Source organism: Megalobrama amblycephala, linkage group LG17, assembly GCF_018812025.1.
Source record: "Megalobrama amblycephala isolate DHTTF-2021 linkage group LG17, ASM1881202v1, whole genome shotgun sequence".
Lineage (NCBI taxonomy): Eukaryota > Metazoa > Chordata > Actinopteri > Cypriniformes > Xenocyprididae > Megalobrama > Megalobrama amblycephala.
In genome coordinates this window covers 40,978,910-40,993,394 of record NC_063060.1, presented here as the reverse complement: position 1 = coordinate 40,993,394, position 14,485 = coordinate 40,978,910, and the positions used below count along the sequence as shown (strand labels likewise).

Here is a 14,485-nt window from a genome sequence, read left to right as displayed (position 1 = left end):
GTTATATGCTTTAAAAGATGGCCAAAATAGCAAAGATGCTCGTTTAGACTTTGTCTCCTGGTAATGTGTGTCAAATACACCAGCGTTCAATAGTTTGGGGTCAGTACGATTTTTTAATGAAAGTCTTATTTTACTGAAAATACAGTTAAAACAGTAATATTGTGAAATATTATTACGATTTAAAAGAACTATTTTAATACATTTTAAAATGTAAATTATTCCTGTGATGGCAAAGGTGAATTTTTAGCATCATTCCTCCAGTCTTCAGTGTCACATGATCCTTCAGAAATCATTCTAATATGCTGATTTGATGCTCAAAAAACATTCATTATTATTATCAATGTCGAAAACAGTTGTGCTTCTCAATATTTTTGTCGGAACCATGATACTTTTTTTTCAGGATTCTTTGATGAATAGAAAGTTCAAAAGAACAGCATTTTTAAAAATCTTTTGTAAAATTCAAATCAATTTAATGCATCCTTGCCGAATTAAAGTTTGATTTAGAGTTTGAAACAACTTAGTAGTGGTAAAGTAGTAAGTATTTTTGTCCAATCAAATTCTTTCATAATGAGAGTGTTTCTGCTAACAACCTGCTTCAATAGGAAATGTCACAGAAAGTAAACAATTTCAAGTTGCTAATATTTCAGTTTGTTCAGATGTGATGAATGAATAGTCACTTTAATTGCTTTCAGACTCCAGATATTTCCTAAACTGTAATTTGCTACTGTTTTATGCAATTATACAATCATTTGTTGTCTGTATTCAAAAATGAAGGGATAATGAGAGCTCTTTCTCTTTTTAGTGGGAGTGAAGAAAAGACTCTGCGTCATCAGGCATATATCATATTCTTTTTGATTTTCCTCACATTGCTTTGAAGGGTTGAACAGTTGTTTAGCACAGGTGTCCATTAGATTATTGAACAAAATACTGCAACATATAGAACTGTCATTTAGTCAATCAGGTTGCTGTTTACACATGCATTATTATGTGTTTTATTACAGTTACATGCATTATTACATGACTCACATCAGCTGGAATCACAACATATGCACACTTTTTCAACATCCACAAATATCTGTTTATCTAAACATTGATGTATTGTTGGCAAATTAAATGCCTGTTCACACATAAAAAAAACTAGAATTCACATGCTCTAATGCAAGATAAAAAAACATCTTAAAGTTCAACCTGAATATGCTTTAAAGGGGACCTATAATGCCCCTTTTACAAGATTTAATATTAGTCTCTGGTGTCTCCAGAATGTGTCTGTGAAGTTTCAGCTCAAAATACCCCACAGATCATTTATTACAGCTTGTCAAATTTGCCCCTATTTGGGTGTAAGCAAAAACACGCCATTTTTGTGTGTCCCTTTAAATGCAAATGAGCTGCTCCCGGGTGGAGCTTTAACAGCTCGTGCTTCGGTTGCTCAACAACAACAAAGCTGGAGAATCTCACGCAGCCAAAATGAGGATTGTCAGTAATGGTGTTCAGTCTTACATTGTTCAAACCGGAGTCGACACTGATGGAGAGACTCAGGAAGAAGTTACTACTTTAGAATGAAACTGGACGTTTCTGAATGGTTAGTGGATAAATGTATGTAGTTGCTGTGGAGTTGATTCAACTCATCCACTAGCATGTGCCGTCATGTTCATCTTTTGTGTAAATCCAGCGTTGAATTGACCCTCGTTTGTGAAGCAGTCCGGCATAAATGGCGGCAAGGTTAACAACACTCTACTACAACAACTCCTCCTCTTCTCTAAAGCAGCCCAACATGGACCCGCCCCTTTCTTGTGTGTTCTCAGGGGCGGGGTTTATGTAAATTTTGGGGTTAGTGATGTCACAAACCCAGGAAGAAGCTCGTTGTAGTCCCTACCAGCCATTTGTTGTAGTCCTTAAACAGTGAATTCTTTAAAAGAAAATCTCTCCCTTTGCATTTGAACTTTGAGCGTTGTAACTTTGCAGATGTTGTTTGTGCTCAAACAGCAACATTACACACTAACTAAAGTTAAAAAGTGAAATCATAATCAAGGACTCCTTTAAGACTGAACCTAAATCTAGACTAACTTCCTTCTCTTTACATGTTTCTGTGTACCCAGGACATCAAGACAGCGCAGATCTCTGGTGGGCATTGCCAATAGGACCTCCGCTCGTCTTTTCACTACACCTTCCTCGTTGCCCAACGGCTCTGCCACTCGTAGCCCAGAGGAGGAAGCAGAGGCCAATAAGATTTCACTGATTGTTCATTCCAAGGAGTCAACAGTCATCTCCAATCTGCGCCATTTCACCAGCTACCAGATAGAAATCCATGCCTGCAACCACGAGAGTGACCCCACTCGCTGCAGCATGGCGGCCTACGTCAGTGCCCGCACCATGCCCGAAGGTGTGGGATTGTAATTTTATGATGCATTATTTCATATAGTATAGTTGTTTTTTATTGACATGTATTCTTCTGTTTCTGTGCAGAAAAAGCCGATGACATTGTGGGTCCGATAACCTACGAGGTGTCGGAGTACTCTGTACACATCAGGTGGATGGAGCCCAAGGCTCCTAACGGCATGATTATTCTCTATGAAGTCCATTACAAGAGACTGGGAGATACAGAGGTGAGATGTTACACAGGATAGAGATGGAAGCCTGCACTCTGCTCCCATGAATGCTGGCTGCACTTTTAAACTGATTTTTATCAGTCCTGATGAAATCTCCAAATCGCTCCAAATAAACAAGCTTTTTTAGCATAATTGCGTCAGCTGTGTATTTCTGTAACCATGGAGAAATCCAGCCAGAGACAGAGGAAATGTTCCTAATGCTGTTTTTGAAAAGCCTCGGATAAACAAGGGATGATTATATAAAGGTTAATAATTGTTATAAGCAAAACAAAATGTGATGGTTTTGCACTTAGCGACACATGCACCTGTTTGGGTTGATGGATTTGAAACACTCTGTTTACACTGACCTCTGGCAGTTTCATTAAAATCTGATGAGTAATATTTATATGTATTAGTGTGAGATGAACTTTAAAAACATGATGATAACTAAGCCTTTGGCTGTCTTGAGTTTGATGTGCACAGCTATATGGGTTATCTAACTGCGTGCCTTTATGTCTAAGGAGCTGCACCACTGCGTATCCAGGAAGAATTATATTGCAGATGGAGGCTGTAAGCTGAGAGTGGTGCACCCTGGGAACTATACAGTGCGGATCAGAGCAACCTCCCTGGCAGGCAATGGATCGTGGACAGAGCCAACACACTTCTATGTTCAGGACCTACGTAAGACGGCTGGTCTATAATACCTATGAATATCATATCTTCAGTTATTAAATTATGCATGAGACCCACATAACTGAATTTTGAAGAGGTTTGTGTGTGTATTTGTGGAAAAAAATTAATTATTCACACACTGATACTATTGAGTTTTATTGGAAAGTTTCAACCTCTAGGTCTTCATTAGGGAAAAATGGTCAAAATGTTGCAGTTGTTCAGTTGGAAGCCCTAAGATGCCATGAATTAGTTTTTTTTTAAAACCATAAATTTTCGTTTTGTGGTCATTTTTATTGTTTGTTGTTGGTTAATTTTGTTGTGTATGGAAGAGGATTAGGGCCAAGCAATAATAAAAAAATAAAACCATCTCGAGATTAAAGTTGTTAAATTTCGAGAAAAAAATCAAAATAAAATGTTGAGAATAAACTCATTAAATTACGAGAATAAACTCGTTAAATTTCGAGAAAAAAGTCGAGATAAAATGTTGAGAATAAACTTGTTAAATTACGAGAAAAACTTGTTAAATTTCGAGAAAAAAGTCGAAATAAAATGTTGAGAATAAACTCATTAAATTACAAGAAAAACTCGTTAAATTTCGAGAAAAAAGTTGAGATAAAATGTTGAGATAAACTCATTAAATTACGAGAAAAACTCATTAAATTTCGAGAAAAAAGTTGAGATAAAATGTTGAGAATAAACTCATTAAATTACGAGAAAAACTCGTTAAATTTCGAGAAAAAAGTTGAGATAAAATGTTGAGATAAACTCATTAAATTACGAGAAAAACTCATTAAATTTCGAGAAAAAAGTTGAGATAAAATGTTGAGAATAAACTCATTAAATTACGAGAAAAACTCGTTAAATTTCGAGAAAAAAGTCGAGATAAAATGTTGAGAATAAACTCATTAAATTACGAGAAAAACTCATTAAATTTTGAGAAAAAAGTTGAGATAAAATGTTGAGAATAAACTCATTAAATTACGAGAAAAACTCGTTAAATTACGAGAAAAAAGGCGTTAGATTATGAGAACAAATTAGTTAAATTATGAGAAACAAAGTCGTTAAATTTCGAGAAAAAAAGTTGAGATAAAATGTTGAGAATAAAGTCATTAAATTACGAGAAAAAAGTCGTTAGATTATGAGAACAAATTCGTTAAATTATGAGAAACAAAGTCGTTAAATTCCGAGAAAAAAGTTGAGATAAAATGTTGAGAATAAAGTCATTAAATTACGAGAAAAACTCGTTAAATTATGAGAAAAAAGGCGTTAGATTATGAGAACAAATTCGTTAAATTATGAGAAACAAAGTCGTTAAATTCCGAGAAAAAAGTTGAGATAAAATGTTGAGAATAAAGTCATTAAATTACGAGAAAAACTCGTTAAATTATGAGAAAAAAGGCGTTAGATTATGAGAACAAATTCGTTAAATTATGAGAAACAAAGTCGTTAAATTCCGAGAAAAAAGTTGAGATAAAATGTTGAGAATAAAGTCATTAAATTACGAGAAAAAAGTCGTTAGATTATGAGAACAAATTCGTTAAATTATGAGAAACAAAGTCGTTAAATTTCGAGAAAAAAAGTTGAGATAAAATGTTGAAAATAAAGTCATTAAATTACGAGAAAAAAGACGTTAAATTATGAGAACAAATTTGACTTTTTTCTCATAATTTAATGAGTTTATTCTCAACATTTTATCTCGACTTTTTTCACGAAATTTACCGAGTTTTTTCTCTAAATTTAACAACTTTAATCTCGAGAAGTTTTTATTTTTTTATTATTGCTTGGACCTAATGCTCTTCCGTAGTTGTGGGTTTTATTATAATAATTTTTTATATTTAAAGGCACAATATATAAGATTTTTGGATTAAAATATCCCAAACCACTAGAACAGTGTTATATATCTTGTTAACTTGTGTACTTACATTATCCCGTATGTTTCCAAGAATGTCTAAATCCAGAAAAATAAGCAATTTTAACCAGGACACGGACCGTGTCCATGTGTCGCCTATCAGTGACATCATACCCGTGTTACCCTCGATTTCCGGTTTTATTTTGTAGAAACCATGGAAACACCAAAGACGCTTTAATATATTATATGTTTTAGTCTTATTGGTTAAATCTCGAGCGAACACACAGAGTAGCATTATAACAACTTTCAACACAAATGTATCTGTTATGATAAACAGCGCTGCGTTACCTCACATACTCATGACAGGAAGAAGCGGAAACGCTTGTCTGCGGCATAATAAAAGCTCTCGAGGCATGTGTTGCGCTCGTCTCTCATTAGCAATCGCTCCAGCGGCCTTGTTCTGCTCCAACAGCTTTCAACCACACCCTGCTTCATACTACGGTAATGTTAATAAATCTTCAATACATTAGCTCATCCATTAATATGATATCTGCCTGAGTCCCATCGGATTCGATTCCATTGGCTATAGATGTGAAGACAACACCTCCCATCTACGCCTTTGTTTTGAATAAGCAACCTCTAGTGGTGAAAAATTACATATTGTGCCTTTAATTGATTTTTTTTATTCCTTAAGGCTTCCTGTTTATATCATTATATACAGAATATTTTTATTTAATCCATTAATTATTATTTGCTCCATTGTATCCTTCACCTGTATACAACTTAGTTTGGAAGTACACAACTTTTATATATTTTTTGGTTGTGTTTATGTGAACAGGTGTGGACCCATCCAACATGCTGAAGATTGTGATTGGTCCTGTGATCTGTGTCTTTTTACTCCTTGTGATGGGAGGTGTGGGCTTTTTCATGTTCAAGAAAAAGTAAGTGTTGTGATTGTCCTGAAAACTCAAGCATAAAACTATTCTTTATGAGGTAAATAATGAATTTCATTAATTTTTAACCAGGCAAACAGAAGGTCCGACTGGACGACTTTATACTTCCCCAAATCCAGAGTATTTCAGCCCAGATGAAGGTGAGCAATTTTCCTTTCTCTCTGTGTGTGACCTTTAGCAGAAAATGCTCGGGTCGATGCACATTTAATTAACTTCTAATTGAAGAGTTGATCACATTAACGATCGATTTAAGCAGATTATCACATTTTAAATGACTTTCTCTTTTGCCTGAGATCTGCTCCATCTCAAATATGACACTGTGTGTCCTGCGTGTGTGTTGTGTTTGTGCAGTGTATGAACCAGACGAGTGGGAGGTGCCCCGTGAAAAGATTAATCTATTGCGAGAGTTAGGCCAGGGATCATTCGGCATGGTGTATGAGGGCATCGGAAAGGACATAGTTAAAGGCGAACCACAGACCCGTGTTGCGGTGAAGACGGTTAACGAGTCGGCCAGCCTCAGAGAGAGGATTGAGTTCCTCAACGAAGCTTCTGTGATGAAGGCGTTCAGCTGCCACCATGTGGTAAGACATGTCTCTTACATGTGTTTTGTAGTCTTATTTTAGTATTTGTTTATATATTGTTTATTATTATTTAGAATAAGCTTTTATTTTTATATTTTCAGTTTTCATTCTAATTTTTAATTTTAGTAGTTTATGTGCTTTTGTCATTTTCTAATGTTTCTATTTAGATTTATTTAATTTTATATCTGTTTTTAATTTTAGAATTTCAACTTAAACTTATTTATTTCAGTTAGTTACCAAGGCAACATTTCTTTTAATCTAATATTTATATATATATATACACTGCTGCTCAAAGGTTTGGAATAATTAAGATTTTTAATGTTTTTTGAAAGATGTCTCACCAAGGCTGCATTTATTTGATCTAAAGTACTGTAAAAACAGTAAAACTGTGAAATATTATTGCAATTTAAAATAACAGTTTTCGATTTGAATATATTTTAAAATGTGATTTATTCCTGTGATATGAAAGCTAAATAGTCAGCATTGTTAATCCATTCTTCAGTGTCACATGATCCTTCAGAAATTATTCTGATATTCTGATTTGGTTGTCAATCATTATCAATTATTATTATAATTATTATTGCCTCAAATATTGATAATGGTCCTTATTATGAGTGTTGAAAAGTTTTTGCTGCTTAATATTTTTGTGGAAACCTTTTTTCAGGATTCTTATATGAATTGAAAGTTTAAAAGAATTGAATTTATTTAAAATGGAAATCTTTTGTAACATTATAAATGTCTTTACTGTCAGTTCTGAATGACAGTGTATCACGGTTTCCACAAAACTATTAAGTAACCTCTTTCAACATATACTTTTTAGGTTTTATTTTAATTACTGAAACTGATTTTGATATTTTTAGGCTTAGTTGTAGTTAATATTAACACTGGTTGGACTGTGACGTATTCTGATGGTTACTGACATGATCTTGTGGGTTAGGTGAGGCTGCTGGGGGTGGTGTCTAAAGGCCAGCCCACCCTAGTGGTGATGGAGCTCATGACACATGGAGATCTGAAGAGTTTCCTGCGTTCTCTCAGACCTGACTCAGAGGTAACAAATCAGAAGTGTCACTAATCAGACCTGCTAGAGTTTTTCGTTATGTATATATATTTATTTAAAATAATGCATTTTTGTTTTACTGTCTTGTATGATTGCTTTGTTACAGAATAACCCAGGTCGGCCTCCTCCAACGCTGAAAGAGATGATTCAAATGGCCGCAGAGATAGCAGATGGCATGGCTTATCTGAACGCCAAGAAGTTTGTGCACCGAGACCTTGCTGCCAGGAACTGCATGGTGGCCGAAGATCTGACCGTAAAAATTGGAGGTAAATTTATTTATTTAAGCTTAAAGCGGTCCTGTCTCTATATTTTCTTTGCAATGCCCTGAGCGATCCTAAGTCCCGCGATAACTTACACTGTTTCAGGAGGTAAGTATGTTAGTTATTAGATGAAATAAGCAGTATGATGTAAATGTTCAAGTTGGCAGCCAAAAGGTGGATCTGAAATTACATACACTCTGAGTAGGTACAACATTTGATGATTTTTAAAAACAACTTAAAAAAAAAAAAGTTTAAAGTATGGGATTGTAAAGTGGACATCAGATGCTCAGAATTTTACAGGAATTACCAGGTCATCTGGGTATATGACAAAACATATGCATGAAATATGAAGGCAAATGTTGTACAAACTTATCTTAAACATATCATATATACTCAGAAATAATATAAAATAAGGAAAATGCTAAATATTTTTTAACCAAAAAGTAATAGCAATAAATAACACCAGTAATAGGCTATTATTAACAGCAAATGCTTTGTAAAAACAGAAAATAACAGCTCCTTTCAGCCTGGCACCATGATGCCATATAGTAGTAGTTTCTTTACAGATTTTTGCATTTCATTGCACTTTTGTTTTTATGTTTGGTGGATGTGTTTGGCTGTTGCACTCGTGTCTCTCATCGTTTGCAGCGTCTCACCCATGAAACGGCATTGTAAAAACGCGGCTCTCAAGTTACAAAAAAAAAGTTCAACTTGCGTTTAACAACTTTTTTCTCATTCCACTGCCCTCGTCTTGTTTTTTTTCAACACAATATCACATTTCTGAGTAAACATCCGCTTTAAGACCAGCGTCACACAAGAGCGGTTAATCAGGTGCGGCATCATGTGGTCATTTTCTTCTCTTAACGGTTATCATCACTGTATTGTCAACATGTCTAATTGTTACATTTTTTATCAAAATCGCTATTTCTTGATTTAAGAATAATAAAATCGAGGCAAAACATTACATTTGAATTAATTGAAAAAATCTGAAAAATGCCCAGCCCTACTTTACACCGACTGTTTTATGAAAACTATGAATTCAGACATACTGTTTTTCACATACTATAGTAGGGAAGTATGAATATTCGGATCCAGGGATGATACCAATACCAAACAGTAAATGTTAAATATTCAAAAGGTTGATTTTCCCAGTATAGATTCACAAATAATTCAATTAAAATTTATTTGTGTAGCATACATTTTTGGAAAAAAGAAAAAGCATTTCATTAACATAATATCTAAACTAAAATCTCATTTTTCCTTTATTATAAGTGAACCTGTGACAAGTAGAAATAGATAACTCGAAATGCGTTTTCTGTCCACTGTGCTCGAGAATCTACACAAGGCAGACACTCTGATTAATCATGTCCCACAATTATGATTTCTGTGCAAATACCTTGTTAAAATGCATTTTTTTATAATAGATGCACTTCAGATGCTTTGTTTTCGTGTGGATGAAAAAACACTGTATAATTATGTCCAATTATGATAAATGTTTCACAGTCGGGGTGGAACTCATCTTGGGTCTAGTATGTAAGTTTCCTAAATAAAATAACTGCACAAGGCTAGTAAAATATTCTAGCTATAGTGCCAAAATGAGATGCTGAATGCAAGCTCATAATGAAAACGGAGGTATGAAGCACAGGATGTGTTGTAGTATATCTCGTACGTGGATTGTGTCATCTGTTATTTTAAGAGTTTTCTAATGGTCTTGTGTTGACTGCTGTCAGATTTTGGCATGACGAGAGACATTTATGAGACGGATTACTACAGAAAGGGTGGGAAGGGCCTGCTTCCTGTGAGATGGATGGCCCCTGAGTCGCTGAAGGATGGAGTCTTCACCGCTCATTCAGACTGCTGGTGAGCCGACCATGTGCACACACACTCACATACAACCATATGAAGACGTGCGTCATTGTTGTAGGACAATCCTTAGAGTATGTTTTAGTCACTCATGACCCACGTTGTGCTTGTCCAGGTCGTTTGGTGTGGTGTTATGGGAGATCAGTACTCTGGCTGAGCAGCCCTACCAGGGGCTGTCCAATGAACAAGTCCTTAAGTTTGTGATGGAGGGAGGATTCCTGGACAGACCTGACAACTGTGCAGACAGATTGTGAGTGTATTTCTGAATTATTGCTCGTGTTAACATCCTAAAGTTGTTTTTTATTGCAATACTAACTTTACTGTATCTGGGCTCAAAAAGGAGTTTTTTCTGCTGGTCAGTCGGACCAGTACTGTCAATGTTTTCACCTGCACATCACGAAATGATCATTTTTTTATTATTAGCAATGCATTTTTATATTTGCTAGAAATTTTAACATTTCTTTTCAACATTTTGTTTTTTGTCCTTGCAAGAAGTCTTGTAGCAAATAAATCCTAGTATAAGAAATTTCAAATATAGGTATCAGGTTATTTTTACTAGGTCCCTTTTTAGGTCATTTAGGATTCACACATGGTTATTTATTGAAAGGTGAAGAACCACGGTCATGCTTTCCTTGTCAAACGCCAATAGCTTGTGCATTAAACAATAACTTGTGCATTAAACATTTGCGAATAAAGCACCGTTTCCATCCAGCGAGCCGAAGAGAACGAAATCGTCACTTCCTGATAAAATGGCACTAAATGTCACTAAGAAAAATGGAAGTTGCTGCAGTAGAAGCCACTGTATATATAATCATTTTTGTATAAAATAAATGACTTGCGCCTCAGAGCGTGCAGATGAAGCACAATAAATGCTGTCATGTTATCTTGCATTCAGATGCCTGGTGTTTGTGAACGCAATCGTGTGAGGCGCTTCTGGGAGGGAATTAAACCAAACCACTTTAACGACAGACTTTGCTCAGGCATTACAGAATGACCAAAACAGATTTCGGATGCTGTGCAATGAGATCGGTCCACTGGTTGCCATCACATCGCATAGTCACGTTTTTTGAAGCGCATCAAGGAATTTATTCTGTAAAAGTGTTTCTATCGTAGTTTATGCACGTTTTCGTATCGCATAAAAAATTGATCTTACTTATTTGAGCTTTTTTATGCACATTTTTAGAATGTATGCACATGTTGGCGTCTCCATTTAGTGTTTTTTATGCAATATCCCACACCAAAAAAGGTGGATGGAAACATAGCTAATGACTGTTAAACATGTTTTACTGGACTGCACTGTTTTTAATGTTTTAATTCATAGATATGTGTAACTGATGTATTAAAAAAAAGTATCACCTGAATGTATTTTCTCTTAAATTAACCTTAAATTTCTTGTATAGTTAATTTAAATTTTTTTTATTCACTTTGTTCTCACCATGAAGATAGCCTTGCTGCTGACATGGCTTTAAAAATTTTTACATTTAAAGTGTTTGTTCACCCAAAAATGAAATTTCTGTCAAACCCGCAAGACCTTCGTTCATCTTCAGAACACAAATTAAGATATTTTTGATGAAATCCGAGAGGTTATTTTTTTATCTCCCATAGAAAGCAATGTAATTACCACATTCAAGGTCCAGAAAAGTAGTAAAGACTGCAGTGGTTCAACCTCAATGTTATGAAGTGACGAGAATACTTTTTGTGCGCCAAAACAAAAATAACAATTTTATTCAACAATTTCCATTCTACCCTGTCATTCTCCTATGCAGTTTACATTGAAACATGCATCAAACATGGAAGAGCTGCACTGCATTCACTGCGTTAACTGCGTAGGAGACTAACAGGGTAGAGAAGAAATTGTTGAATAAAGTCACTATTTTTTTTGCTCACAAAAAGTATAGTTCAAGATGAGCATTTCTGGTTAAAATGTATAAAATTTAAATTTTTTTTTTAGAAAATGAGTGATGGTTTCTCTAGATAAGACCATTATTTCTCATCTTGGATCGTGTAGAACAATTTGAAGCTGCAGTGAAAGTAATTTTGACCTTCAACTGTTTGGTGCCCATTGAAGTCCACTATATGGAGAAAAATCCTGAAATGTTTTCATCAAAAACTTTAATTTCTTTTCGACTGAAGAAAGAAAGACATGAACATCTTGGATGACATGGGGGTGAGTAAATTATCAGGAAAAGTTTATTTAAAAGTGAACTAATCCTTTAAGGTTGAACCACTGCAGTCACATTGACTATTTTATCGATGTCTCTACTACTTCTCTGGACCTTGAATGTGGTAATTTCATTGCTTTCTATGGGAGATAAAAAAAACCTCAGATTTCATCAAAAATATCTTAATTTGTGTTCTGAAGATGAACGAAGGTCGACATGAAGGTGAGTAATAAATGACAGAAATTTAATTTTTGGGTGAACTAACCCTTTAACATAAATAAATGTACTTGAATTTTACATATCTCCTGATCTTCCAGGCATAACCTGATGCAGATGTGCTGGCATTACAATCCCAAAATGAGGCCCGCCTTCCAGGAGATCATCGAGATGCTCCGGGAGGATCTGCATCCCTCATTTCAGGAGGTCTCCTTCTTCTACAGTGAGGAGAACAAGCCGCCTGAGACGGAAGAGTTTGATATGGACCTGGAGAACATGGAGAGCATCCCGCTGGACCCTTCCTCGTACTCTCAGAGGGAGTGCTGTCTAGATGGGGACGAGGGCTCATCCGTGGGCCTTCGAGGGAGTTACGAGGAGCACGTGCCGTACACGCATATGAACGGCGGCAAGAAAAACGGACGCATCTTATCCCTACCCCGATCTAACCCTTCTTAATATTATTAATCCCATCAAGCTATATTAATTTTTTTTTTTTCCTCATCATTTTATAGATTCACTTTTATTGAGCTCTCTATCAGAAGCCCTTCAGAAAGTAATCTCAGGACATTCGTTTTCTTCTTTACTGCCTCAGTATGATGATGATACAGGGTGCAGGCTTTATTTTTTTTGTATTTAAAGAAGAAAATACACATTAACTGCTTCTTTTCTGTCGTGTTTTTTTTTTTTTTTTTTTTTTTATATATATATATTGCCAAGTTTCAAGGACTGGTCAAATGGAACAAACTGTGAAACTAACCTCAGACAACCAGAAGGCTGCTTTAAACCTTACATCTCCTCAGACTCTCTCCTCATCCACCAACAGATTCTCCCGGACTCTCTCCAGAAAAAGACAAAATATATATAAAATTTAAAAAGAAAAAAAAAGTGACCTTACTCTGTTTGTGGCCTATGTCATGCCAACATGGAGTTGTGTCTGAATCTGTACACGTTTGGCTTTGGTGGCAAACCTGTTGAACTTGGGAACTGTAGGATGACGTTTAGCGTCCTTCCAAGAACAAACTGTCTGCAGGGGAAGCCTGTACAAGACACTGCTTTTCTACCTGCGACTCAGTATTCCAGACTACACGGAGAGAACGAACAGATTTTTGGACTCTTATTTTTTTATTTATTTGCTTACCTGTGCTCCTTTTCTTCTTTCTCCCCCCTGGTGTTCACACATTTACAGCTGAAGGATATTTAAACCGTTTTCAGGACTTTTGACTAAAAGAGTTCCTCGGATTGACCAATAGTTGCTGCTTTGATATATTTTAGTGGGTATAGATGACGATAAAAAGTATATATAAATATATTATTGATGTTTTTGTACATAGTTGATATGTCGTCATTCGAGTTATTGCCGGTTGTAGAAATGTTTTTACATGTTTGTCTCGAATCTTTATTTTTTCTAATCCGAAAATCATACTAATCATCCTGGACCTCTGATCAGCCAGCAGCTCCAAGATGCACAGGAGTGTCTAGATGCCTTCGGCTTCAGATGTCAGATCTTGATATCAATGGAAATAACTGCTGTAAATAAAGCAGTGAGGTGCATTCAAGAAGAGCGAATGGATGTGTTTCTGTCATGTTTTTCTTGTGCGTGGTTGTGAGAAAGTCTTATCAAAGCACAGATCGTAGATACAGGGTCATTTTAACGAAGGAAGTGTTTTACATCAGATTCGCACAATTTGTGTGATAACTAAACTGTGAAGAGACATATGACAAAAATGCAAGATCATGATAAAATTCATCCCACAAACAGGAAGTTGTCTTTTATTTATATTTAATATAAATACATCTTTCTAAAGTCCCACTGTATGTAAATAATTGTGTCCCTTAAAGCTTATCTTTGATCACCAAAATGACATATTTAAACGTTTTTTCCTATGAAAATGTTTTAATCATGCCTTAAAATTGCTTGAATGTAACTTTACACCCTTGCTTTATTTAGTATACGTGGATCAATGAATATGCAAATTAGCCCCGCCTCCACTCACTCGCACGAGCTCAGAGATCCACTCGGTCAACTTTACTGAGGTAAACGCTGCACAAAGGTATCGCTCTTTACAATATCGGACACATAACGGCAATTAATATGATTAGCCTGACAGCTATTAATGTGTTGCTAATGTTACACAACTCACTTGCTTCAGAGTGGTCATAGTTAATGATATGCTAAAGCCCGCCCACACGTTGATGTGATTGGTTACAAGGTAGTTTGTGACGTCAGGAACACTAGCGATTTCAAAAAGCTGTCTTTAGATCACTACAGTTTTAAAGAAAATACTCA

At 35.4% G+C, this 14,485-nt stretch overlaps 1 protein-coding gene across 1 annotated transcript in view; it reads left to right on the top strand.

Annotated features, from left to right (window-relative positions):
• The window catches only part of insra (insulin receptor a), an 83,027-nt gene extending 69,070 nt beyond the window's left edge, over window positions 1–13,957 (top strand). Inside the window, exons 11-21 of the mRNA XM_048164101.1 lie at window positions 2,097–2,380; window positions 2,464–2,603; window positions 3,107–3,266; window positions 5,945–6,047; window positions 6,132–6,199; window positions 6,411–6,640; window positions 7,578–7,688; window positions 7,804–7,963; window positions 9,688–9,817; window positions 9,936–10,070; window positions 12,300–13,957. Coding sequence (XP_048020058.1) covers window positions 2,097–2,380; window positions 2,464–2,603; window positions 3,107–3,266; window positions 5,945–6,047; window positions 6,132–6,199; window positions 6,411–6,640; window positions 7,578–7,688; window positions 7,804–7,963; window positions 9,688–9,817; window positions 9,936–10,070; window positions 12,300–12,654 — 1,876 coding nt within the window. The 3' untranslated portion in view covers window positions 12,655–13,957. The remainder of the gene's footprint in view (window positions 1–2,096; window positions 2,381–2,463; window positions 2,604–3,106; window positions 3,267–5,944; window positions 6,048–6,131; window positions 6,200–6,410; window positions 6,641–7,577; window positions 7,689–7,803; window positions 7,964–9,687; window positions 9,818–9,935; window positions 10,071–12,299) is intronic.
• Window positions 13,958–14,485: the final 528 nt, after the last annotated feature.